The sequence below is a fragment of the Coregonus lavaretus genome (genome assembly GCF_964263955.1).
Source record: "Coregonus lavaretus genome assembly, chromosome: 38".
NCBI classification, from domain to species: domain Eukaryota; kingdom Metazoa; phylum Chordata; class Actinopteri; order Salmoniformes; family Salmonidae; genus Coregonus; species Coregonus lavaretus.
Genome location: NC_140025.1, coordinates 14728845 through 14753783, shown reverse-complemented (window position 1 = coordinate 14753783; position 24939 = coordinate 14728845). Strand labels below are relative to the sequence as shown.

Here is a 24939-nt window from a genome sequence, read left to right as displayed (position 1 = left end):
GTGTGTGTGTGTGAGTGTGTCTTTCCAGGGGAGACCAGTGTGTCCATGCACTCTGCCCAGGTCCCTGTGCTCTCCAGCAGGGACTGCAGTGGACCAGTGTACCAGGGTGCCATCTCCCCTTGGATTGTCTGTGCAGGCTACCTAGAGGGGGGCAAAGACTCTTGCCAGGTATCTTTCAAAAGTGGACCTCAGAGTTCCATCCACCATTTGTCTAAAGGACAAAGTGAAGACAAAAAGCACACAGCAAAGACGAACGGTTAAAAGCAGGGGGTGGCCACTGTGTTTTTGTGATCGCGAACGTGGTGATTCAACAAGTACAATCATCCGAAAATTAACAGAAAATGACGGCCGGTTTTCTGTTCAAAGGCGATAGGATGGCCACCCGCTGCCTTTAATTGTTCGTTAGCACAGTGTGTTTTGTGCTATAAAGCTCACCTATTTGGAGTCAAATGCACTGCTGCTAATCCTGGTGTGTTTGGCTCCCCAGGGGGATAGCGGAGGCCCTCTGGCCTGTGAGGACTCGTCAGTGTGGAAGCTGGCGGGGGCCACTAGCTGGGGCTACGGCTGTGCTGAGAGGAACAAGCCGGCCGCGTACACTCTCATCCCCCACGCTCTGACCTGGATCCACCAGCAGATGGAGGTGAATTCTACTGTATACTGGTGATACTGTATACTGGTGCACTCATGAACTCTACTGGTGACAGACAGTACTGATGTGTTGTTAAGGCTGCTATGCACAGGAGAGAGATACATTGTTTAAATGGACAGTTCCTTTAAGAGTGAAGTCGTTTTTACAGTTTGAGACAGCCAGTGAACTCAATCAATCAATGGAAAACCTTTTTGTAGTTTATTCTTTAGGATTAGTCAGTGATGAATGATTGATATATTAAAATCTGTTAGCCTATTTAACATCAAAATGACATACTCCCATTCTATGATATCTTCCCCCAGAAAGAAGAGGCACTGAGCCCTTGATCCCCAAAGGATACAGTAGCTGACATACTTAGAGGACTTTACTCAGAGACACTATTTATTTGTTCTTAAGCACCACAATGAATAGACACAATCAGAGGCTGAGCAATAGCTCTATTTTAAAGTGAGAGAAACAAGATGGAGGGAAATGGTGGATGATAAATGGAGGACTGGGGAGATGAACTAGGGCCAGGACTCAAACGGGCAGCGGAAGATCCCCGTTGTAGCAAGGTTGACATTAAAAGGTCATTTCTGATTGATCCGACATCTGCAGCGTTTACTTTGAATGGAATCTCCACGACCGTGGTAACATCGCCTGTAAGTGGTGCATTGCCAAAAAGGGTGATCAGATTGAATCCTGGCCTAAACTTGGTCTCAGAATGTCGACATCTCCATTGTGAGCTCCTTTAATCTCTACACACCAAACTGTGCATCTAGACAAAGGGAATAGTTGTAACATGTATTGTGTATAGTATACGTTGATATATCATTATATAGCAGATGTGTTTGTAGAGAAATATGGTACGGAGGACACAAGTTAAAACCTATGTATAATTTCTAAATGCCATAAAGATATGTATTTTTACGAAAAAGCTTTTTTTCCCCCCAATGATTCCTTTTTTATGTTGCATTCATAAGCATGTGTGAATTTCTTCGTCCAAACGTCTTTGCACAACTATCAACACATCCTCAAACATATCCTTGTTCCTCGTGTCGATATCCTCCCCTGAAATACTGCGTCTACACTCCGAAACAAAAAACAGAGACGAGGAAAATCTTTCTTGAACATTTTATTAGAGAAATCCAACAGACCTTGAAAAGCAGGTCAGCCATATTGGACATTCAATGTTCATACATAAATATTCTTTAAAAAAAAGAAATAAACAAAATAAAAACACTAAGCAAAAAAGCCAAACGAAAATAAAAAAAACTGCCTTCATTCCAAACATTTTACATATAAAAATAGCGTATTTTTTTTCTCTGTTTCTAGTAGGACCTTAAAGGCCTAGTGTGGGTAGTCTTGGACACTGTGATGAGTGTTGAGTAATATAGTCAAACACAGGCATGCATGAGGGTGTGACATCACATCCCGCTGTAGTGGTATGTCACTCCAATCCGGCCATGTCACCCCCCTCCTCCTCTTCCTCTTCTTCTTCTTCTTCCTCCTCGCTCTCGCCCTCCTCCTCCTCGCTGTGTCCTCCCATCATCACCTGCTGCATGGCCAGTGTTGCACTGTCTGATGTCAGCGTCTGCAGCTCGTCTACACTCATGCCCATCGTCACCATGGTAACTGAGGGCACAGGGGAAAAAGATCAAGCTTCAGCCACATCCACTAACCAGTACGTAATTGGACAGTGTATAGTCAATCAGAGTTGACCGGGGTTATTGTGGTAATAGAGACGACTGGTATGTTAAGGACAAGATCAAGTCATATCAAGGTGTGAAAGCCACACCCTGATATTCCTCCGAGCCTGTAGTAAGGACTGGGGATTTGAAAAAAAGTAATGTCCACAACTCTATGTTCCTACTGTGATTTCTCACTTGCGGTTTAATCACAACAGGAGCATATCAGAGTTGCAGACTTTTCATATTATTTGGCATTTACCATCATCGTCCATGGCCACCTCTTGCCCTACATCGGCCGAGGCAATGTTGTTGGCCATGGGCCAGAAACGCTGGGTGGGCCGGCTCTGGGGAGTCCTCTTCCTGCTCTTGGGCGTGTCCGACGCACTGCTGTCCATCATGGGCTGGAGGATACGCCTCCTAGCATTAATGAACCTGGAGGGGGAGAGACGGACAGGGGCTATGCCAATGATCTGAGGCCACATTTCACAAATGTGAAAGTATGTACATTTGTGACTACACTTGGGTTTAGGGTGTGTGTGTTAAAGATTTCCTCACCAGTTGTTGACCTGCAGCAGGGTCAGGTTGGTCTGTATGGCGAGCTGTTTCTTCTCGTCCTCTGTGGGATAGGGATGCTGAGAGAGAGAGAGACACACACACACAGACAGACAGACAGACAGACAGACAGACAGACAGACAGACAGACAGACAGAGAGAGAGAGAGAGAGAGAGAAAAGGGTAAAGAACACCAATAATTTACAGAAAATGAGTTCTATTAACTCCCTATTAAGCCCAGTAGGTACTGGGACTGACTGTGGATGGATGATGTAAGACTAAAGGTAACTTTGTATTGGAACAGCACAGGACATTGATTAAGGAAAGTCGCTTCTATGTGAATTAGAGTTCGGAGCAGCCTGGCCACTAGTCGGATACCTTTTTACCCAATTCCTATGTTACTTGACCTGCTATCACGCAACGTTTGTGGGCACCACAGGAACCATTAATCACACCGGTATAAATTGCTAGTGGGCCGTGTGGGGGACAGTTCTGAGGTATCGGGAGCTTGGGCTTTCGATTCAACTTTAGGATGTACAAAGTCTTGAGGGCCAGGATTGGCAGCTCGGGAGCAAGCAGAGAGGAACAAGCTGTAGTGAAGACGCTTCATCTGAAGTGTGTCTTTGTGAGGGCTAGGATTTTCTAACATCTGGCTGTTAGTTAACCGTCTCTTACACACACACACGCCCAGGCACACATGCCCACACACAAACACACACCGACACCCACACAAACACACACAGGGAACAAAGGGTCTCTGTGAGCTACCAGTCTGGTTAGCTTCCGCCATTGGGCCTGTGGGCTGTCCACTGATTAACCTCTGATTAGCTTATAGCCAGCGGACCATGGGCCAGTCATATGAGGGCCTAACACGTCTGTCTCTGTCAACGCAGCCGCTCCGAGCCATCATGGGACGAGCCATCGTGATGGGGGCCATCATTCTCTCTCAAATGCATGCACGTGCACACTCACATGCACGCACAGACACCCTTGGAATAACCTAGCAGAGCTTTACTCTGGGTTACACTAAATGTAGTTATTCTAATCTTAGGAACGGTTGGTACGAGGTGCAAGGTATTCAGGTATTCAATTTACACCTTGAGGTGTTTTTCACTCACCCCTATGTGCTGGAAGAGCCAGGTACGCATGATGTTGGTGGCTGATTTGGGCAGGACGCCCCTCTTGTTGCTCTTGGATGAGCTGTCCTCCTGGGTGAAGAAACTGCTCAGGTCCTGATTGAGTTGCAACTGGAGCTGTACACACACACACAGTCAATTCACAGAACAGGCTGTAGTTTGTGTGACTGTGACCGTGCGTCTGTCTGTGTGTGTGTGGTGTATTCCTCACCTGTGTGTTGTTGATGCGTATTGTCTGGGGTGAGATAGCTTGTCCCACCACCTGTCCCTGAGGCGTGACTACTGTAATGGGTTGGTACACTGTACCACCTGCTCAAACACACGCACAAAGAAACATGTTATGACACATTTTTGGTAACGCCTTGATCCAAGAACCCTCAGCACCTCACCATAATCAACTTTGAAATAAACTCTGAAAAGAGGCAACATTCACGGATTTAAGAAAACGGACTAAAACAGGGAGGGACTACCTGAACCTGATAACTAAGAAAATATAGTTTTCGTTATCCGTTGCAAAATGTTTTGCTATGATGTGCCATAATTAATATGACCCAGTATTGCTAGTAGCTGTCTGAACAGGGACACAGTAAGGCGGAGAGGAGAGGGTACCTGTAGAGGTGGTATGCCACGGAGACATACCTGCTAACACTTGGCCAGCAGAATTGACTGTTGTCAGGGTAACGTTGCCCTGCTGCAGGGCCGAGGCTGACATCACAATGCCTTGAGGGCTGAGGGTTCCTGTGAGTGGGCTGGAGGTCTGGGGGGGGGGGGGGGGGGGGGAAACACACACACAAAATTAGCCTAACTGCATTCACATTCATTTGTCTTCATCTTGTATAATTTATACCTATAATGTGTGAATTGTACTATTATGTGCTTATCATTTAATCCCAATACCATTGCCAAAGTTCCCTCTGGGAAAGATACAAATAATCTATAAAGGGAAAATGTGTGTGTGTAACCTGTGTGTGAGTGTGTGTACCTGTATCTGGACAGGGGAACAGGGGCTGTCAGTTTCTCCTCCACTAAGCAGGGTCTCACTGTTCATCTTGGTGCGCAGGCAGGCGATGTAGCGGCTACAGAAGTCCTTACACAGGTCACTCACTTTCTCCAGCTCCAGGAGGTGGATACGCAGCACCTGAATGGCCTTCACCATCTGGGGTCGGGGGTCAAAGGTCAGGTGAGGTAATTAGAGTTCCATCAGTAGGCATGCTACCAACCCATAACTCTAACCCTGACCCTAGCCAACGGTTAAGCGTAACCATTACCAATTAGGTAATTCAACATCCGTTTGCTGGTCAGTCAAGTCTCTTTAGTTCTTCCCAATAAAGACATTGGTCACACCATTTATTTCTGTATTTTTTATAAAACATTTGGCATCACACATACTCTCTTTCAATTGCTCGATGTAAAGAGAGGCAATTCAAGAGTGGTTTGTTGAAGGGCACAACAGCCGTGGAACTTCGGAATATTATTATTTAACATCAAAGACAGACAATGACATGTAAGAGCTGGGTCATGTTCATTAGGTACCAAAAGGAAGAAAAATGGACTGAAACAGGAATGGACCAACTGGACATATCCAATAGTTTTCTGTTGCAGAACATTTTCAAATGTTTTCAGTTGCATGCCCAAATGAACAGGACCATGGTAGTGCAGAGTTCCTCACCAGGTTGTCCACGTCTGGGTCGTCACAGAAGAAGCCCTTGCCCTCTTTCTTCTGGCTGCGGACAAAGTTCTCAATGTCCACATTGAAGCTGGCAGAGCTGACGCAGTCCGAGCTCTGAGTTGACTGCTCACACTTCTCAAAGAGTAGCGCCAGCAGAGGGAACAAGGGGTGCCTACGATGCACACACACACACACACACACACACACAAACACGATTAACGCTACAGTAGGCACAGTTGTGAAAGTAGACAAACACACAGTCATGCACCGATGCTTGCACATCCACACAGGTTTACAGTCACAAACAGGACAGGGGAAGGAAAATTAAGGAGGAGGAAGAAAAAAAAAAAGAGGTGGAGAACAGAGGGATAGAGCTCTGATGAGGAGGACAGAGTGGAGGAGTACCATGACTCGCCTACCTGTAGATGGCCTGCTTGTCTGTGTCCATGGGTGTCTGGGGCTGCGTGGCAGAGGGGCTGCCTGCTCCCCCCTCGGTCAGACTCTGCTCTGGATCCCCCTCCTCATCCGCTCCCACGCGCATCTGCACCAAGACCTTCACCCAGGGAACAGACAAGGATGGTAAAGAGAAGAGGGGGAAACAAGGCAGAGAGAATAGAAGGAGAGTGGTGGAGAAGGGAGGGGATAGGAGAGTGAAATACAGTAAAGTTAGTCTGTGGTTGGTGGATGACTCCCCTCAGGGTGGTAGTGGGGTGAGGAGTACACACGCCAGCCCCAGGGAGAGAGGAGAGAGATTGGTCTGTCTATTTCCACTCATAACACTGTCTCAATTCAGCAGCTCACAGAGACCGCCTTAGCCATTTATCACTCACATTGAACCCTCATGAATACACTGTCTGTAACTTCTACACTCTGTTAGAAGTTACTCATGATCCATTCTAGTCCTTCCTTGTTTCAACAGTTTCTTCCATTTGGTTTCTAATGAACACAACCCTGTCCTACAGTGCCTCAGGTCAGGCTCATTACAATTTCTAATTTGTCACTAGATCTGACATCAATTGGTTTTTCAAGTGGTCCTCTGTAGTGCAGTTGGTAGAGCATAGTGCTTGCAATGCCAGGATAGTGGGTCTGATTAATGGGTCCACCCATACGTAAAAAATGTATGCACTCATGACTCATGCAAGTAATTTTATACTGAACAAAAAATATAAACATGCAACAATTTCAAAGGTTTTACTGAGTTCATATAAGTAAATCAGTCAATTGAAATAAATTCATTAGGCCCTAATCTATGGATTTCACATGGCTGGGAATACAGATATGCATCTGTTGGTCACAGATACCTTTAAAATAAGGTAGGGGAGTGGATCAGAAAACCAATCTGTATCTGGTGTGACCATCTCCTTTCATCAGTTCTATCAGCTGTCCGGTTGTCTGGTCTCAGACGATCCTGGGCTGGCGTGGTAACACGTGGTCTGCGGTTGTGAGGCCGGTTGGACATACTGCCAAAACGAAGTTGGAGGCGGCTTATGGTAGAGAAATTAACATTCAATTCTCTGGTAACAGCTCTGGTGGATATTCCTGCAGTCAGCATGCCAATTGCACACTCCCTCAAAACTTGAGACATCCGCGGCATTGTATTGTGTGACAAACCTGCACATTCTAGAGTGGCCTTTTATTGTCCCCAGCACAAGCTGCACCTGTGTAATGATCGTGCTGTTTAATGGCACACCTGTCAGGTGGATGGATTATCTTGGCAAAAGAGAAATGCTCACTAACAGGGACTTAAACAAATGAGTGCACACAATGAGAGAAAGAAGCATTTTGTGCATATGGAAAATGTCTGGGATCTTTTATTTCAGCTCATGAAACATGAGACCAACACTTTACATGTTGCGTTTACATTTTTGTTCAGTATAGATAAAATAATATGCTAAATGGCATACATTATATTAAAATGACATGTATGATGATGAATATTGCCTCACTCCTACGTGCACACTGTAGATGTGTGGCTGTTACAGTATTTGAAAAACATTTCCTCACTCACTGTCTCTGGATATGGACTGTCCCTGCCCTTGTGATTGCCATGTGATGGCACAACAATTACTTTGATTGAAACGCAATGTGTTAAAAATACACTTGGGTGAGAGCTGGAAGATGTGTGGTTAGTCTCAGCCCCCGCGATCTCATCCATGTTTGCTGATAACTTGAGAGGCCATGGAGTCCACAGAGGATTCATTTTCACAGCAGCTCATTGAAATTGGGAATTCAGGACAGTAACACCCTTCTTCAGACAGTTAATAATTTACTAGTGAATTTGAGGTTACCAGTTTGGGGTATATATCACATAGCTCATTCATTGGAATATGGCCACCCACTTTGTCATATGTTCAAACTTCACTCCTCCTCCTCATCTTCAATCTCTTACCTGATCTACCTCCGGGTACTCATCTAGAGATGCCGACTGGGCTTCCATCATGGTCGCTGCCAATGATGCCAATACTCGGGCATTCCAGTCCAAGACCTGTGTGCCTACCAGTCCTACAGAGACACATGCATCAGAAATGGGGTTTAGATTAGATTTTTGTTGTTGTCATAGATTAGCTATAACCATTGCATGATACATACATAGACAACGAAGAAAGTAGAGTCAGGGTACTATGTCAACACAGGGCCTTTCATTCTGCGGTATGAGGATGCATGTTTTTTGGAATTTAGTAAATGCTTGGTCACTGTATGCGTGTATCAGAATGGAATTCAGATAGTGCAGTTATCGATACACACGCGTGCAGCGCGGGAGGTATGTTGTACAGTCAGTAGCCCTAACTTCCGGGCACAGCTTTTGATTAAATAAAGCATTGTCCAACGCAGCAGTTGTGCATCTACAGTTCGTAATGTTCACCAAGCATCATCCTAAACTGGGACACTAGGCCCCTGAATCTCTCCCTAGCAATTCGTATGCATGTGCAAAAATAAATATGGGAATAGATCAAATGTGTTAACATAAAACAAACGTGCATACAATTTCGTGTCAATTTGATAACCAATTTATCCTACCCTCGCTGTCTAAAGATCGTATAGCGGCTCAGGCTACATGTATCAGATAATATGGGTGCTTTCAAATGTTGAACAAATAAAACTGTCAACAGAACACATCCCATCGACATTGCGATCATCGATAGGTATCGCTCCTAATAACATTCGAATGTCCAGTAGTCTGTAGATTAGTCAACACACGCTTGGCCTTCTCATTCACCCTTTCCAATGCGCCTTTTCCAAATAAGCGGACATCTTTTTTCTCTCGCCACAACAGCTTGCCTTTATGTGTGATCAGTCTTTTGCCTCACTGTTCATTTCGCAAAGTGCACATTGGCTCATTCCATGGCGAGCCATTGCATTCGAGCATGTTGCGTCGATTGTTAGATTGATGGGCGACGGAAAAAAAGAGGAATTTGAGTGACAGCTTACCTTAATGCCAATCTTCGTCACAGTGACAAGGGGCTGCTGCAATCCGGGCCCGCAGTTTTCTTGTGTCGTCACTACGTATAGGCTCGCAGACTATTTTCTCTCATTAATATTCAACATGTGGGAGGAGAAGCAATTCTGAACATGCCTTGTCCCGCCCCTTGAGGCCGATACCCTGCCCCTTATGCTTAAATTATGATTAGGAATAAAAATACATTTCTATTACATCAAATGTATACACATTTAAAATTGTATGTAATTGACTAGGCATACAAATTACAAAAACATTCATAATTGAAAAATTATCCCATATAATTGACATCATGAGTTTTATATTTCTGATGCAATGACTACTTTTTAAACAAAGAAGTGAAAGAGACTACCCATACTAAAACATATCATTTATTAAAAGATAGTTATTGGTCAGACTTAACAGACAAAAGACAGTGACAGAGTGAAGATCATTTTGCGGACCAATCATCTAACTTGGGCTCTGAAAAGAGAGAAAAAAGAGACACTGTACAGTGTGAAATCTATGCTCCTAAATTAAGATGTACACTCTGGATCTAAAGTGCATCACAGAGGATCAAAGGATAGTAGAATGTGTGCCTAGACTGACCTGACTTTTTAAATGTAATTTAAACTACAATCAAATACTACACAACCAAATCTTACCAAACGAAACAAAGGACTGATACTTATGAACACACAATTGACTCACCAGGGAACTTAACATCTGGGAACTCAGTGAGGTCACCGCCACCATACAACCGCTGTAGTTTGGCCATCTCCTCAGACAGTGCTTTCTCATACTTAGGGCCCGCATCCACTAAGCCCCCAGAGGCTCTGATAGGAGGAATAAAAACGGTTGGAAGATGGAAAGAAGTGGTAAAAACATGGTGAGACATGAGGAATCAAAGAGATGGTGTGGAAAATCTACACCCCCTTTCAAAATGGTCACCATTGTTGCCTTATAGCCTGGAATTAAAATGGCTTGAATTAGTTTGTTATTCCAATGATCTATACAAAAAAATGAAATAGTTTGGTTGGATAAGTGTCAACCACCTAGTAATTGCAATCCTAAATTAGCTCAGGTGTACCAATCACCTTCAAAATCATACACCAAGTTTAATTGGCCTCCATCTGTGTTAAATTGTAGTGATTAACATGATTTCAGGACACATTCAGCAGGTCCTGTAGGTTCCCTCTGCTGGGTAGTGAATTGCAAAGCAAACACTCACCCATGAGCACCAAGGAGCTTCCAAAGAACTCTGGGACAAAGTTGTGGAAAGGCACAGATCAGGGGATGGGTATACAAATATTTCAAAGGCCTTGAATATCCCCTGGAGCACAGTCAAGACGATTATTAAGAAGTGGAAGTTGTATGGCATCACTAAGACCCTGCTTAGATCAAGCCGTCCCCAGTGGTGTAAAGTACTTAAGTAAAAATACTTTAAAGTACTACTTAAGCAGTTTTTTGGGTATCTGTCCTTTACTATTTATATTTTTAACAACTTTTACTTTTACTTCACTACATTCCTAAAGAAAATAATGTATTTTTTATGCCATACATTTTCCCTGACACCCGAAAGTACTCGTTAAAAATTGTGCAATTCACGCACTTATCAAGAGAACATCCCTGGTCATCCCTACTGCCTCTGATCTGGCGGACTCACTAAACACAAATGCTTCATTTGTAAATTATGTCTGAGTGTTGGAGTGTGCCCCTGGCTATCTGTAAATTAAAAAAACAAGAAAAAGGTGCTGTCTGGTTTGCTTAATATAAGGAATTTGAAATCATTTTACTTTTGATACTTAAGTATATTTTAGCAATTATTTACCTTTGATCCTTAAATATATTTAAAACCAAATACCTGTATACTTTTAATCAAGTAGTATTTTACTGGGTGACTTTCAATTTTACTTGAGTCATTTTCTATTAAGGTATCTTTACTTTTACTCAATAATGACAATTGGGTACTTTTTCCACCACTGGCCGTTCTGCCAAACTGGATGACCGAGCAAGTAGGAGACTGATCAGAGAGGCTACCAAGAGTCCACTAGCAACTTTGAAAGAGCTACAGGCTTTTATGGCCAAGACTGGTCAAAGTGTGCATGTGACAACTATATCCCAAGCACTCCACAAATCCAGGATGTATGGTAGGGTGGCAAGAAGGAAGCCCACCTTGAATCCCAAAAACACACTGGAGATTCTGTAGCCATGTGGCAAAAAGATTTGTGGTCTGACGAAAAAAAAAATGAAACTGTGTTACGTTTGGCACAAACCAAACATGGCACATCACTCAAAGAACACCATCCCTACTGTGAAGCATGGTGGTGGCAGCATCATGTTATGGGGATGTTTCTCATCGTCAGGGACTTATCAGGATAGAAGGGGAAATTAATGGAGCAATGTACAGAAAAGTCTTTGCGCCTATCTCAGTGAACTAATCCATTGCGGAGGCTAAAAGCCAATTTATGCTTGATCCGAAAATGTGGTCGGTGGCTCCATATAGATGATGTGACGCAATTGCGGAGCCTCCAGAGGCATGCAGAGGCCAAATCGAGCTCTGTACCTCATCGCCATGCGCCTTCCAAATTTTGTAACAATGCGGAGGGCTCTGTATAGCTCCGCATTGACATGATTGGTTGACGGTAGGTGGGGCCGGTACATCCTGTATAAACACAAACTCACTTCCTTGACCACAGCTCTGCACTGCTCCGCAAGAAGTATGAAAGCCATGACTTCTGCTGAGGCCATATCGCCGTAAATGCTGCATGGCCAATGCAGACATCGGATTGACCATGCGCCCAGATGCACAATGCACTTCTCTCTCCAGAATGCGCTCTCTCCCGCCAATTTGTGCACATTCATTGTTTCATAACTTCATTGTGTGAATTGTTTGCGTTTGATTGTTAGTGTATATCAATTTGGATAGAATTTTGATTAACCACATGACAATGATTTTGAGATATGAAGACGTTATTATAAATTAAATGAAACTGGCATGCAGATCGGTAGAAATGGTAAGATAAATTGGCATTCAACATGAGAAAGGTTGCCGGCTCCTAGTGTAGCCTATTAACGGTAACTTCAGGAGAGTAATGGCAGAATCTGCGAAAGCCAGCAAGGGCGGGAGGAGAATAGTTGGATCAGGTTAAGGTATTTTTCTTCTGGTTATCTAGATCTCAGGCGCCCTCTTGAGGCATTTGTCTTATTTAATCAAACCGTAAACTTAAAGCATCAGACAAGCTCAATGCATATAGTTGATTTTATTAAAACACATAGGGTGTGTCTATATATGGAAAAATACACGTTTAAAAATGTCGACCAATTGATTCGTAGAAAGAACAGAGGACTTTTGGTCAACCAAGATTTGTTTTTGTCTGGGACAGCCCTAAAACAGACTCACAGCTGTAATTGCTGCCAAAGGTGCTTCCACCAGGTATTAACTCAGGGGGGTGGAGACTTATCCAATGATGATATTTCAGTTTTAAGTGGATTTTTTTGTGTGAAAAAAAGATATATATAAAAAATACAAAAGTGTGGAGTATGGTCTGTATATAAGTGGAAAATAATCCTTATTTAAATGCATGACATTCTGAGGCATTGACACAATTCTTTTTTTTTTAAGTTCAAGGGGGTGTAGACTTTCAATAGGGACTGTATAATCATAGCTCAAATGTTGTCTTGATTGCTTACTTGCTTCTTGTGGAGTATTCACAGATGTTGTCCAGGAAAAGCCTCTGTACTGGGTCAAGTTGAGCTGGAGATGAGAAGAAAACAATTATTGTCCATTCTAATGAGGTATGACAACATGCATCAGAATAAATATAGTTAACACATGACAGAGCCAACAGTCAGTGACTTAATCCACATCCAACCCACACCTGGGAACAGTTGATGTAGAACAGTTGGCAAAAATGTTTGTGAGGAATGGAAATGTCATAACAAGTGTCAATTAAATTTTCATTTTCTAAAGCCATTTCAGAGACTGAGATCCATACATCTACACTGTCAATGCAGGGCTCAAATTACCAAGATGAAGAAAAACACAAAATAAACACATTTCATATTATCTTGAGGTCCGTAATACATGCCAGATTTGCAAGTGATTGACATGCACCGCCCCATGAAAACATTCAGGTATGTGTGAGAGGATAAGTGTCAGGAAGTGAGAGAGAGAGTGTGAGAGAGTGGGGTAATCACAAACCAGGGATCACATCATGAACAGTCCCAGGAGACACTGGAAGTATCCCCACCTTACAGCATGTTGTAACTTTAACATTAGCTTTAGTTAACATGCTGCAAAGGTAATTTCCATACAGTATGTAAATAAAGACTTGCATACATTATATTCTAATAAAAAGAGTGATAGACTATGCCGTGTGCACTGTGAATAAACAAGTGTCTCTAAAGTGTCTCTAAACCTGATGCCTGGTCTATGTAGAATAACTAGAGAGAGACAGGGGTTTAATATGTTGTGATGTGTACCCTCAGGTGTCTCCACTGCTTCAGACTCGACCGGCCCTTCTTCAGTTGCTATCATTGGCGCATCTACCAGTTCCTCCTGGGCAAAGACTGTTTCTACTATAATCTCTGAGGGTATGCAAGGGGACATTTCTGGGATGACTGGTGGTTCAGAAAGGGAAACTTCAGGGGTGACAGCAGCTTGAACTGCTTCTGGGGTGGCTGCAGAAGTAGTTGATGTCTCTTCAACTGCAGGGAACATTTCAAGAGCTGTAGCCTCTTCTGGGGCTACAGGTAATTCAGCTAGGGTCACTTCTAGAGCTACAGGTGTTTCAGCTATGGAAACTCCTGGAACTACAGGTATTTCATCTGGAGTAACTTCTGGGACAGCTTCTATGGGGGCCACTTCTGAGGCAACAGCCTCTGCTGTGGCAACTTCTGGGATGGCAGCCATTTCAGCTGGGGCACCCTCTGGAGCAGTTTCTATGGGGGCAACTTCTGAGGCAACAGCCTCTGCTGGGGCAACTTCTGAGACTACAAATATGTCAGCTGGAGTAATTTCTGGGGCAGCTTCTCTGGGGACAACTTCTGAGCCAACAGCCTCTGCTGGGACAGCTTCTGGGATGGCAGGTGTTTCAGCTAGGGCAACTTCTGGGACTATAGCTGTTTCCGTTGGGGCAACTTTTGGGACTACAGGTGTTTCAGCTGGGGCCACTTCTGAGGCAGCTTCTATGGGGACAACTTCTGAGACAACAGCCTCTACTGCTGCAATTTCTGGGATGGCCGGTGTTTCTGCAGGGGCAATTTCTGGAGCTGCAACAGGTTCTGCTGGGGAAACGTCTTGGGTGACAAGAGTTTCAGTTCGGGTAACTTGGGGTGTAGAAGCCTCTAGGGAAGCTACAGCTTCTGTGGGGGAAACCTCTGAGGCAGCAGAAACTTCTATTGGAGCAGGTGTTTCAGTTCGTGCCACATCTGGGGAAGCAGCAGTGGGTACTAGTGTAGCAACTTCTTGGGTTACAAGTGTTACAGCAAAGACAACTTCTGGAGATTCAACAGCTTCTATTTGGGCAAATTCTGAAGCTACGGGCTCCGCTGGGGCTTCTTGGATGGCAGGTGTTTTAGTCGAGGTTACTTCCGAGGGAGCAGCAGCCTCTAGGATAGCTGCAGCTTCCACAGGGGAGATTTCTGTGGTAACAAGTGCTTCAGCAAAGGTGATGTCTGGAGTTGAAACTGCTTCTGAAGGGACAACCTCTGGGGCAGCTGTTTCAGCAGCTGGAACATCTTTGTTTGGGGCTATAGGTATTTCTGCATGGCCCACTTCTTTCGTCGTAGTGATTTCAGTACGGGAAGGTTTAGCCTCTACAGGAGAAACTTCTGTTGTAGTTGTAGTTTCAGCGGAAACAATCTCAGGAACAGCTCCTGCATCCACTAATTTGACTGCAGTAGCGTGCACCGGGGGGACTTCTGCTTCAGAAGGGGCAACTTCTGGGACAGCTGTTACTTTGGCTACAGCAATAGCAGCTTCCACAGGGGACACTCCTGGAAAAGTTTCAGCTTGGAATACAGCTGTAGGTGATATATTCTCAGCTGCAGCCTGTGGGGAACTTTTAGTCCTGGCAGGGGCTGCAGCATATTTTCTGGGTGCATCTTTGGTGGGTCTGGCAGGGCCAGCTGCAGACACAGCTGAGTTGGCGACTGTAGTAGCAGTATTCACTAAAGAGGCAGCAAAGTCTATGAGCTGTGCACCTGCACGGACAACAACGTCTGCCACTGCGGCATTGGTGGCACTAATGGGATCGAAGGGAGGACTAGAAATGGATGCAGATGTTTTTGGAGGGATAGTTGAAGCTGCATTAAAAGGTCTGTATTTTCCTGGAGATTGCAAATGTGTCCGTTCCTGTAGCAGCTTTATTATATCAATTGCCGGTTGGGTTTTTCCCTTTTCTATGGCAGAGGAGGCAGGGCGAAAGGATAAGATTAATTCAAGATGTTTTCTCTAAACATCCCAATTTCAAGTCAAACTAGTTTAAGAATTTCGAGAGCGTCCCTCTGCATTACACTATGGGAACGTTCATTTTAATATTACGATTTAAACATTAAAACAGGCTTCAAGTATTATCACTAACACGACAATGTGTTCCTCACTGAGAATAAGTACATTATGTTATACAAATAATTAATGGAATTAATAAATAAGGTCCTCAACTCTGATTAATCCAGAAATGTGATGTAACATCGTTGAATATTGTCATTGCAATGTTAGAGGACTTTCATTGCCAAGTAAAACATACATGAGTGAATGTAGGCTGTGAGTGTAAGTAAAACAGTAGTTCCTTATGTGTAGATCTACTTAGCACATTTGGCCTTCACTTTGCCTTTTCATGAAATAAAGAACTAGACAGATCAGGACTGCATAACTTACTAATGTGTGTTCTCCTGGGTGGTATCTTGGGCTCTTTAGATTTGGTGCTGAAAGCTGCTGCTGGGGCTTTCCTCAAAGTGCTCCAATTCTCCAACTGAAGACACTTCGTAAGAAGACAAGCAATTTAAGTACATTTGTATTACTGTGTGTCTCATTAATGTGCAGGTATTGCTTGACTGTGTTTAATGTGGGCTGTTGGGTTAGTAGAGCAGGCAGTGGCTGGCAAGTGGCACTCCAGGTCGCCTTTTTGAAGTTGTGCTGCACAGACCGCACGCCTGCAGAAAAGTGTCTTTGGAACAACGTCATGCACAGCATCGATGAGCGTGAGGATTGAGCCCGCATCGCCTGACCTGAGGTTAAATCTGCTAAACCCCAAGATAGATACAGTTGAAGTCGGAAGTTTACATACACTTAGGTTGGAGTCATTAAAACTTGTTTTTCAGCCACTCCACAAATTTCTTGTTAACAAACTATTGTTTTGGCAAGTCGTTTAGGACATCTACTTTGTGCATGACACAAGTAATTTTTCCAACAATTGTTTACAGACATATTATTTCACTTATAATTCACTGAATAACAATTCCAGTGGGTCAGAAGTTTACATAGACTAAGTTGACTGTGCCTTTAAACAGCTTGGAAAAGTCCAGAAAATGATGTCATGGCTTTAGAAGCTTCTGATAGGCTAATTGACATAATTTGAGTCAATTGGAGGTGTACCTGTGGATGTATTTCAAGCCCTACCTTCAAACTCAGTGCCTCTTTGCTTGACATCATGGGAAAATCAAAAGAAATGAGCCAAGACCTCAGAAAAATAATGGTAGACCTCCACAAGTCTGGTTCATCCTTGGGAGCAATTTCGAAACGCCTGAAGGTACCATGTTCATCTGGCCATAATGACCATCGTTATGTTTGGAGGAAAAAGGGGGCTGTTTGCAAGCCGAAGAACACCATCCCAACCGTGAAGCACGGGGGTGGCAGCATCATGCTGTGGGGGTGCTTTGCTGCAGGAGGGACTGGTGCACTTCACAAAATAGATGGCATAATGAGGAAGGAAAACATCTCAAGACATCAGTCAGGAAGTTAAAGCTTGGTCGCAAATGGGTCTTCCAAATGGACAATGACCCCAAGCATACTTCCAAAGTTGTGGCAAAATGACTTAAGGACAACAAAGTCAAGGTATTGGAGTGGCCATCACAAAGCCCTGACCTCAATCATATAGAAAATGTGTGGGCAGAACTGAAAAACCGTGTGCGAGCAAGGAGACCTACGAACCTGACTCAGTTACACCAGCTCTGTCAGGAGGAATGGGCCAAAATTCACCAAACTTATTGTGGGAAGCTTGTGGAAGGCTACCCAAAACGTTTGACCCAAGTTAAACAATTTAAAGGCAATGCTACCAAATACGAATTGAGTGTATGTAAACTTCTGACCCTTTGGGAATGTGATGAAAGAAATAAAAGCTTAAATAAATAATTCTCTCTACAATTATTCTGACATTTCACATCCTTAAAATAAAGTGGTGATCCTAACTGACCTAAGACAGGGTATTTTTACTAGGATTAAATGTCAGGAATTGTGAAAAACTGAGGTGTATGTAAACTTCAGACCTCAACTGTATCTTACATTTTTACATTTTTAGTCATTTAGCAGACGCTCTTATCCAGAGCGACTTACAGTTAGTGAATACATATATATATATATTTTTTTTTATACTGGCCCCCCGTGGGAATCGAACCCACAACCCTAGCGTTGCAAACGCCATGCTCTATCAACTGAGCTACATCCCTGCCGGCCATTCCCTCCCCGACCCTGGACGACGCTGGGCCAATTGTGCGCCGCCCATGAGTCTCCCGGTCGCGGCCGGCTGCGACAGAGCCTGGATTCGAACCAGGATCTCTAGTAGCACAGTTAGCACTGCGATGCAGTGCCTTAGACCACTGCGCCACTCAGGAGTCCATCTTCCATGGAGAAGTTCTTAAAAGGGGAGTGGAGGTAACGCTACTGCAATATCAGATATCAACTTTATGAGATTCTGCAGTGCAACTACAAAAAAGACGACCTGGAACGGCACTACAGTGTCTGTGTCACATATTACTGATCCATGCCGTCAGCTGCACTGACTGACTGGACGTCACTCATTGGCCATTCAAGATAAATGGAGTTTCAGATGCAAATTCTTCAATATATATAAATGCAACATGCAACAATTTCATTGATTTTACTGAGTTACAGTTCATATGAAGAAATCAGTCAATTTAAATACATTCATTAGGCTCTAATCTATGGATTTCACATGACTGGGAATACAGACATGTATCTGTTGGTCACAGATACTTTTAAAAAATGGGCCTCACAATGGGCCTCAGGATCTCGTCACAGTATTTTTGTGCATTCAAATTGCCATCGATAAAATGCAATTGTGTTTGTTGTTGGTAGCTTATGCCTGCCCATACCATAACCCCACTGCCACCATGGGGCACTCTGTTCACAACGTTGACATCGACAAACTGCTCGCCCACAAGACGCCATACAAGTGGTCTGTGATTATGAGGCCGGTTGGACGTACTGCCAAATGATCTAAAATGACTTTGGAGGAGGCTTATGGTAGAGAAAAGAACATTAAATTCTCTGGCAACAGCTCTGGTGGACACTCCTGCAGTCAGCATACCAATTGCACGCTCCCTCAAAACGTTAAGACATCTGTGGCATTGTGTTGTGTGACAAAACTGCACATTTTAGAGTGGACTTTTATTGTCCCCATTACAAGGTGCACCTGTGTAATGATCATGCTGTTTAATCAGCTTCTTGACATGCCACACCTGTCAGATGGATGGATTATCTTGGCAAAGGAGAAATGCTCACTAACAGGGATGTCAGCAAATTTGTGCATATGGAAAATGTCTGGGGTCTTTTATTTCAGCTCACACTTTACATGTTGCTTTTATCTTTTTCTTCAGTGTAGATAGCCAATATCAACAGCAATGTTGCTGCTGCACGATTCTGAATTAAGTGATAATGCCAGAGAAGCCGGTATTTGGAGGATATATTGGCACTGGTGTTAGATCCCAGACGAAGTTTCAATATTGAAACAATGTTGCAAATGTCAGACAGACATTAAGGTTAATAAATGTATCCACTGTTGAAAACCAATTGCTAGTCTAAAATAAATGGGAGATAATGTCTAGTTGGTTTTCACAGTGGAGATCAAGTTTATAAATTGTCTGGCTGGGCTGATGAGACAGTGGATTGCGCAGTGAGATGGAACATTGTAAACAGGAATTTCAACGTCATAGCTTTAGCTGGTGGTAACTTGTGCAACAGACACCGGCTGGAATGCGGTTTTAACCAATCAGCGTCCAGAATTAGACCCAACGGAAGAAACTACTAGGCTAACAACTGTAGCATGCTTAGACATCAAGCCAAATGGAATTACACTGAAATATGGTGAAGTACTTGATAATAAACGGAGAACATTGCAAACAATTACATTTGTTTACATTACTACCTTGAATGAGCAGTCACGTCCAATCCGTAGGAAGGACGCCGCCATTGTTGTGCGCACAGAATTCTGTCAAAACGGAAACAAATTTGAAAAACAAATTTAGTTCCAGCCTATTAATTCAAAGAACGAAATTACCAAAATGTCACAGACCAAGACATTCTCAGTTTCAATGTGAAATATATGCTCGTTCTACTCAAAAACAATACATATTGCTATTTAAATATCAAACTCCACCAAATCCTGCGATGTTCTGTTGCCCCAAACATTCCTTGCGTAACAAAATTGCGCCCTGCTGAAACACCAGCCCCTTCAAATCGTCAAGGTTACTGCTGTAACATGAATGATACGTTCAATGTACAAACCTTTCAGGCACTGACTGAAGTGAACACTATCCATGAGACCCATATCATGGAAAATAAATATATGGTGGCAAATTCCAAATGCATTTAAATATATTTTGTATGAATAAGTATTTACAATGTTTGTAAATTAAGGCTACAAACCAAACATACATCAAACTCCTTGGTCCAATTGAATTTTATTTTCAACATTTAAGACAATACACTTCTCATACATTGATAACAATACATTGTCATCAACATTATTCTTCTACGGTAGTTGTTGTAATATATTACTTATACTCCTTTCAAATATTTCAACATATTCACATACTGTACTTTATCAATTAAGACTTTGCTCATTAAAAAGAATAGAGAGCATCACTGGTTTTATAGTGAACATTAAAAGAGCACTACTGTGGGGTAACTGGGAAGGAGTAGGTGTAGAGGTACAGAGGTTGCACACTATAGGGAAATGACTAGTCATAATCTAAGTCCTCCAACTTGAAGAGATCCAGCACAAACCAAAGCACTCGAGAATAGTAACTTAAAGTTACACACACTCACTCCTAGACATACACATGATAAGGAACACACAGGCTCTGCAAAAGCTGTTCTCCTTGACCACTCTCACTAACACGGCAGTGGAATTTCACTAGTATTTGTAAATTATCTACATGGACACATAGCTGGTAACAACATACATTAAACTAACATTACACAAACTAACTAAGATCTCACCCCTCCACTGTGTTATGCTAATATTGTCAGATTTAACAGACTCTGAAGTCAGTCATCTCTGCTGCCTTCAGATATCCTTGTACATCTCCTTTCGAACGCAGAACCCAAGAGCCATCATAAAGAACGAAATAACAGATAAAAAACAATATGTACCTCTGAGTAGATTGCATATTGCAGCCACCAGGAGGCTGATATTTCCCTTTTGTCCGAATTTTTTCTTCTTTAACTTCTATAAATATGTAATACAGTGTTGTTCAACTGAACACAACACTCAAAATACTACTTCCTGTCCTCTTGCAAAGGAAATAAATTAATTTGTGAGACCCAAATTGAATGAACCTGAAATACCTCCTCTTCACAAACAGTTACAGCATTGGCCGAATATGTCCAGCACAACAAAGCCTGACCTCAGTCTCCAAAACAAAACACCTACAAATGGCTTTCCAACACAAAAATATAGCACTCTATATTAAATGGTGCTCTTTTGCCGTACAAAAAAATGTAATTAAAAACAACTAAAATATACATACAAAACGTGAAGATATGAATGTGTTGAAAATAACCGAATTTTTCAGAACAAGTACAAAAACATTCCTGACATCACTGATAGATTCTTCTAACCATCGAAAAACAAATGATTTGTAGTACATTGGTACTCATTATCTTGGCCTACGCTGCAAAAGTAACTATACATCGGCACTCATTTATCCATCATCATTTAGAAAACAGGAAATCTGCTCTTCAATTTCCCTCAAACCGTATTTCTGATCTAAAACAATACTCAATATGTGGAACAGATAAAGGACAGTATTAAGATCACTGATAGCTTCATTGTCATTCTCAGCATACTGTAGTATCCTAACAGTAACAACAGTTCTTTCCTTCACTAACACAATTTTCCAAAGTGTCTCACCAAACCTTTGAGGGTATATCTCAAAGTTGATCTCTCCTCCTCACATTCACGTACGTACTGTACCTTTGTCTCAAACAGACGCACACAGAAATGAATATATAACTCGAAACCTGGGTCACGTTTGAATTAAAGAAATACAAGATAAGATATTCCAGCTAACACAACCAGGGGTATTATTAGATAGGCTTTAGACAAGCTTTTGAAATTGTCCGACCTGCAATGACAATAGCCGTATAGCTGTTTGTTTATAAACATGAACACAGTGTCAAAGGTTATATGGGAGGTTACCATCTGTTGTCACAGGGATGGCACAACAACAGTGTGGTCATCTGGGTGGTGTTCATTAGGCCACACAACGGAAGGTGTTTTAAAACGGAAAATGAAAATTAACGTTTCTTTTTGGACAAGGCAGTCTCGCCCGGTTTCAGTCTGTTTTCTTCCGCTTGTTGACTAATGAACACAACCCAGTTGTTAATGCCACAGGATGGGCTATTTAAGACTTACAGTGCATAAGCAATGATCATATGTGTTGTTCAAACATTTCTCTACATACAGTATATCATGTCTCAAAGGTTCAATGCGTTATAAAACGGCCTTCGAAATTTTAGATTAGCTGTGGAATGTTTCATAATTTTGTTCAACCAAATAATAGTGGAATCATGATATCATACATACACCATAATGATACAAATCATAAAGAGGAAAACAAAATACATCACTTATTAAGACCCTTGACAGCTTTTGCAGACATTAATTCACACAGTCACACATGCGCACGCCCGCAAACACACTGGAGTGTGGGGCTAGGCCGTTGGGGATTGTCACTAGAGCTTGGTGAGACTTCGGGCAGGGGTAACAGGGTTTGGGGGACAGTATGGGTGTTAGGCTGGGTTAGAGTGAGCTGAGCAGGGCTGGGTTGAACTGGGATGGGCTAGGGCTCCTCGAAGAGCTGCAGGTCCAGCCGTACGACAATCTCTCCTGTGGGCACCTCGTGGAGCAGCAGCCTCTTGGTGATTGGCCCTTTGGAGCCCTGGTCCTTCTTAATGTCCGCCAGACGGATCTCTGTCCTGCCTAGGAAATCTACACACAGTCAGACAGACAGAAGGATGATGAGTATACAAGTAAAGAGGGTTCAATACAAGGTTGTGTCACACCATATATTGTGATAGAATATATCGCATGACAGCACACCGAATCAAAAAGGCATCTTGTCAATAAAAGACTGTTTGTGTGTGTGTATGAGGTTGCGTGTGTGCACATAGTCTCACCGTAGCCTTTTTAAACAGAGTGTTATTCTGGTGTGTGTGTGTGTGTGTGTGTGTGTGTGTGTGTGCGCGCAGCCTCACCGTCAGGAGAGAACTGGTCCCTCTCAAACACGGTGACACACAGCACATCCTGCTCCAGGTCCTTGATGAAGAACTGACAGTTGGAGTTCCACTTGGGGTTGAGCGTGTCCTGCAGGGTCTTGGTGATGTGGCACTGGGAACCCATCGTCACCTCGCAGTACGGGTTGCTCTTACCTGAGAAGAGATCACAACTTAGGGCTGCAAAATTCCGCACACTTTCCCAAAATCCCCTGGTTTTAAAGAAATCCCGGTTGAAGAATTCCAAGATGGAGGATTCCCTGCAAGCTTATTCCCTCCGGATTCCTGGAATCCTCAAACTGGGATTTCTGGAAAAAACTTTTCGGAAAGTTACCAGGATTTTACAAACCAATAACAGATCGGCACAGTTGTATAGACGTTACCACAGAATAGACCAATATGGGTATTCCTCCACAAAACAGTATTTTAAATCCTCCACATACTTGTGCTCGATTGAGCTGGCCTGGTGAAATGGAACAGTCCCAAAAGTGCAAACCTCACCCATCTGGCACTGCAGGCAAGCTCAAAATACTATTTGAACCCCTGCATGTACTGTTAAAACTATCACTCTTCTCCTGTGTACTGAACAGCAATCGACATGTATTAAAGGATGGTGTGTGTCACTCTCTCGTGTCAGAGAGACACATATCAGTGTTGAGATCAACCTCAGGTCCGGGGGTGGCAGGAGGTCATCTCTAGGGACTTACCGTGGGAGCGGCAGGGCTTCAGCTCGATGCCCTCCACAATGTTTACCATCAGCCGGCCGATGCCCGTAGCCCTCTGTGAGCGAACTGCATCGAGGCAGACATAAACGTAATGGTCAGACGCAGACATAAACGTAATGGTCAGGGACAAACACACGGCAAAGTCAGACAAGACAATGCCAGCATGAAAACACTCAGTTGTCATGAGAGATAGTTTGGTAACACTTTACATTAAGTTGCTCTTATACCTGTGTACTAACACTGTACATACATTAGAAACCAAATTGTTGTTAGCTAGTTCCTTGCTTCTTAGTCTTTGTCAAAAGTGGAATAAGCAGTCACTATTCCTCATGTATAATTACAGAAATCGCTCAACTCCACAATTCCTACACTACTATGTAGCAACATTTTCATAAAATGTTACTTGCCTAATTACAAGGTTACACCGATATAAGGGGGTAAGTTCAAATAATAATACAAAGTACTTATATAGGGCTTTTCTGAAACCCAAAGAAGCTTAAAAAAAACACTCATATAAAGTGTTACCAACAGTGCTTTTGAGACCCTGGTCCGGGAGGGTAGCTGACAAAGCAGTCCCTCCCAGACACAGTGGACCTATAGAGGAGCAGAGAGACAGGATGTTATACCCAGGTAGGCCTTCTCCCTCTTCTTCTTCTCTGTCTCGATGAAGAGCTCAGAAGCAGCCTTGATCTTCTGCACCCAAGCAGTCCTGCATGAGTCATCACAACAAGGTCAAAAGAAAGCCTTGGCTATGTGTACGTGTGTAAGAGAGCGAGAGTCCGTGTACGTGTCTGTGAGTGCATGCATACGTCTGTGTGTGTATATGTGTGTACCTCTCGTTGATGCTCTCTGCCCGTATGGTGTAGACCCTGTCGATGTGGGAGATGTGGAAGATGGGCTCGTCTCCCGAGGGGTCTGTTGGCAGCTTCACCAACACCTCGTTCAGGAAGATGGGCTGAAGTGGGGTTTAAAGGTCAGAGGTCACAACGAGGTCAGTAATATCTCGTCTCGTTCCTGAAGTTTGCACTCGTTTACTACTTCCCACAAATCTAAAAGCATGGGATTGGTGCAGGTTTGGCCTAAAGGGAGTTTCCACAATATTTCTTATACAGGTCTATTCCTTTCAAATCAGTAAAGGGAAGTGAACAAGTGTACAGGAAGGAGAGATAATTGGTCTTGAACATGCCACACAAATGCAATTCTACTGTACGTGGGGATTTGTGCGGCATGTCCAAGACCAAGGCCACGTCTCCTTCCTCCCAAAGTGGTCCTATGGGCCCTGGTCAAATGTACTGTATTCCCTATAGCAGTGGTTCTCAACTGGTTTTGCCTTGGGACCCAAATTGAACCAGGTTTTCTCA

The 24939-nt window shown here is 43.2% G+C and overlaps 4 protein-coding genes across 7 annotated transcripts in view; 1 reads left to right on the top strand and 3 right to left on the bottom strand.

Moving 5' to 3' along the window:
- LOC311111964 (uncharacterized protein) overlaps positions 1 to 24939 on the top strand; it is a 426062-nt gene that overhangs the window by 74487 nt on the left and 326636 nt on the right. The window lies entirely within an intron of this gene.
- LOC311111955 (homeobox protein PKNOX1-like) lies at positions 1749 to 9421 on the bottom strand. Its single transcript, XM_084154895.1, has 11 exons — positions 9106 to 9421; positions 8066 to 8178; positions 6096 to 6229; positions 5677 to 5848; positions 4990 to 5163; positions 4617 to 4764; positions 4219 to 4316; positions 3990 to 4124; positions 2875 to 2951; positions 2579 to 2751; positions 1749 to 2263 (listed from the first exon to the last, which is right to left on the bottom strand). The coding sequence occupies exons 2-11, from the start codon at positions 8114 to 8116 to the stop codon at positions 2079 to 2081; spliced, it is 1347 nt and encodes a 448-aa protein (XP_084011021.1). The 5' UTR covers positions 8117 to 8178; positions 9106 to 9421; the 3' UTR covers positions 1749 to 2078.
- On the bottom strand, positions 9489 to 19830 carry LOC311111951 (ATP synthase-coupling factor 6, mitochondrial-like). Of its 3 annotated transcripts, none has more exons than XM_084154889.1 (7): positions 19732 to 19830; positions 19501 to 19563; positions 15996 to 16098; positions 13598 to 15517; positions 12806 to 12869; positions 9824 to 9948; positions 9489 to 9595 (listed from the first exon to the last, which is right to left on the bottom strand). In XM_084154889.1, the coding sequence occupies exons 2-7, from the start codon at positions 19543 to 19545 to the stop codon at positions 9564 to 9566; spliced, it is 2289 nt and encodes a 762-aa protein (XP_084011015.1). In that variant the 5' UTR covers positions 19546 to 19563; positions 19732 to 19830; the 3' UTR covers positions 9489 to 9563. The 3 variants fall into 3 exon arrangements, with proteins under 3 accessions (XP_084011015.1, XP_084011014.1, XP_084011016.1); XM_084154888.1 differs by having other exon boundaries at positions 19501 to 19607; positions 19732 to 19768; XM_084154890.1 differs by lacking the exons at positions 13598 to 15517; positions 19732 to 19830 and having other exon boundaries at positions 19501 to 19715.
- LOC311111950 (intersectin-1-like) overlaps positions 20017 to 24939 on the bottom strand; it is a 60531-nt gene continuing 55608 nt past the window's right edge. The window contains exons 34-38 of the mRNA XM_084154887.1: positions 24412 to 24533; positions 24205 to 24287; positions 23561 to 23644; positions 22836 to 23009; positions 20017 to 22569 (exon numbers count right to left, since the gene is read on the bottom strand). Coding sequence (XP_084011013.1) covers positions 22421 to 22569; positions 22836 to 23009; positions 23561 to 23644; positions 24205 to 24287; positions 24412 to 24533 — 612 coding nt within the window. The 3' untranslated portion in view covers positions 20017 to 22420. The remainder of the gene's footprint in view (positions 22570 to 22835; positions 23010 to 23560; positions 23645 to 24204; positions 24288 to 24411; positions 24534 to 24939) is intronic.

Bases quoted from the DNA above. Each gene is read 5' to 3' on its own strand.
- LOC311111951 (XM_084154889.1), bottom strand. From the start codon at position 19,545: ATGGCGGCGTCCTTCCTACGGATTGGACGTGACTGCTCATTCAAG. The intron at 16,099-19,500 runs GTAGTAATGTAA...CTTCTTACGAAG, and splicing joins GACGTGACTGCTCATTCAAG to TGTCTTCAGTTGGAGAATTG. The intron at 9,949-12,805 runs GTAAGCAATCAA...TCCTCCTATCAG, and splicing joins GAATACTCCACAAGAAGCAA to AGCCTCTGGGGGCTTAGTGG.
- LOC311111955 (XM_084154895.1), bottom strand. From the start codon at position 8,116: ATGATGGAAGCCCAGTCGGCATCTCTAGATGAGTACCCGGAGGTAGAT. The intron at 6,230-8,065 runs GTAAGAGATTGA...CCCTGGGTGAAG, and splicing joins AGTACCCGGAGGTAGATCAG to GTCTTGGTGCAGATGCGCGT. The intron at 2,752-2,874 runs GTGAGGAAATCT...CTCCCCCTCCAG, and splicing joins CTGCTGCAGGTCAACAACTG to GTTCATTAATGCTAGGAGGC.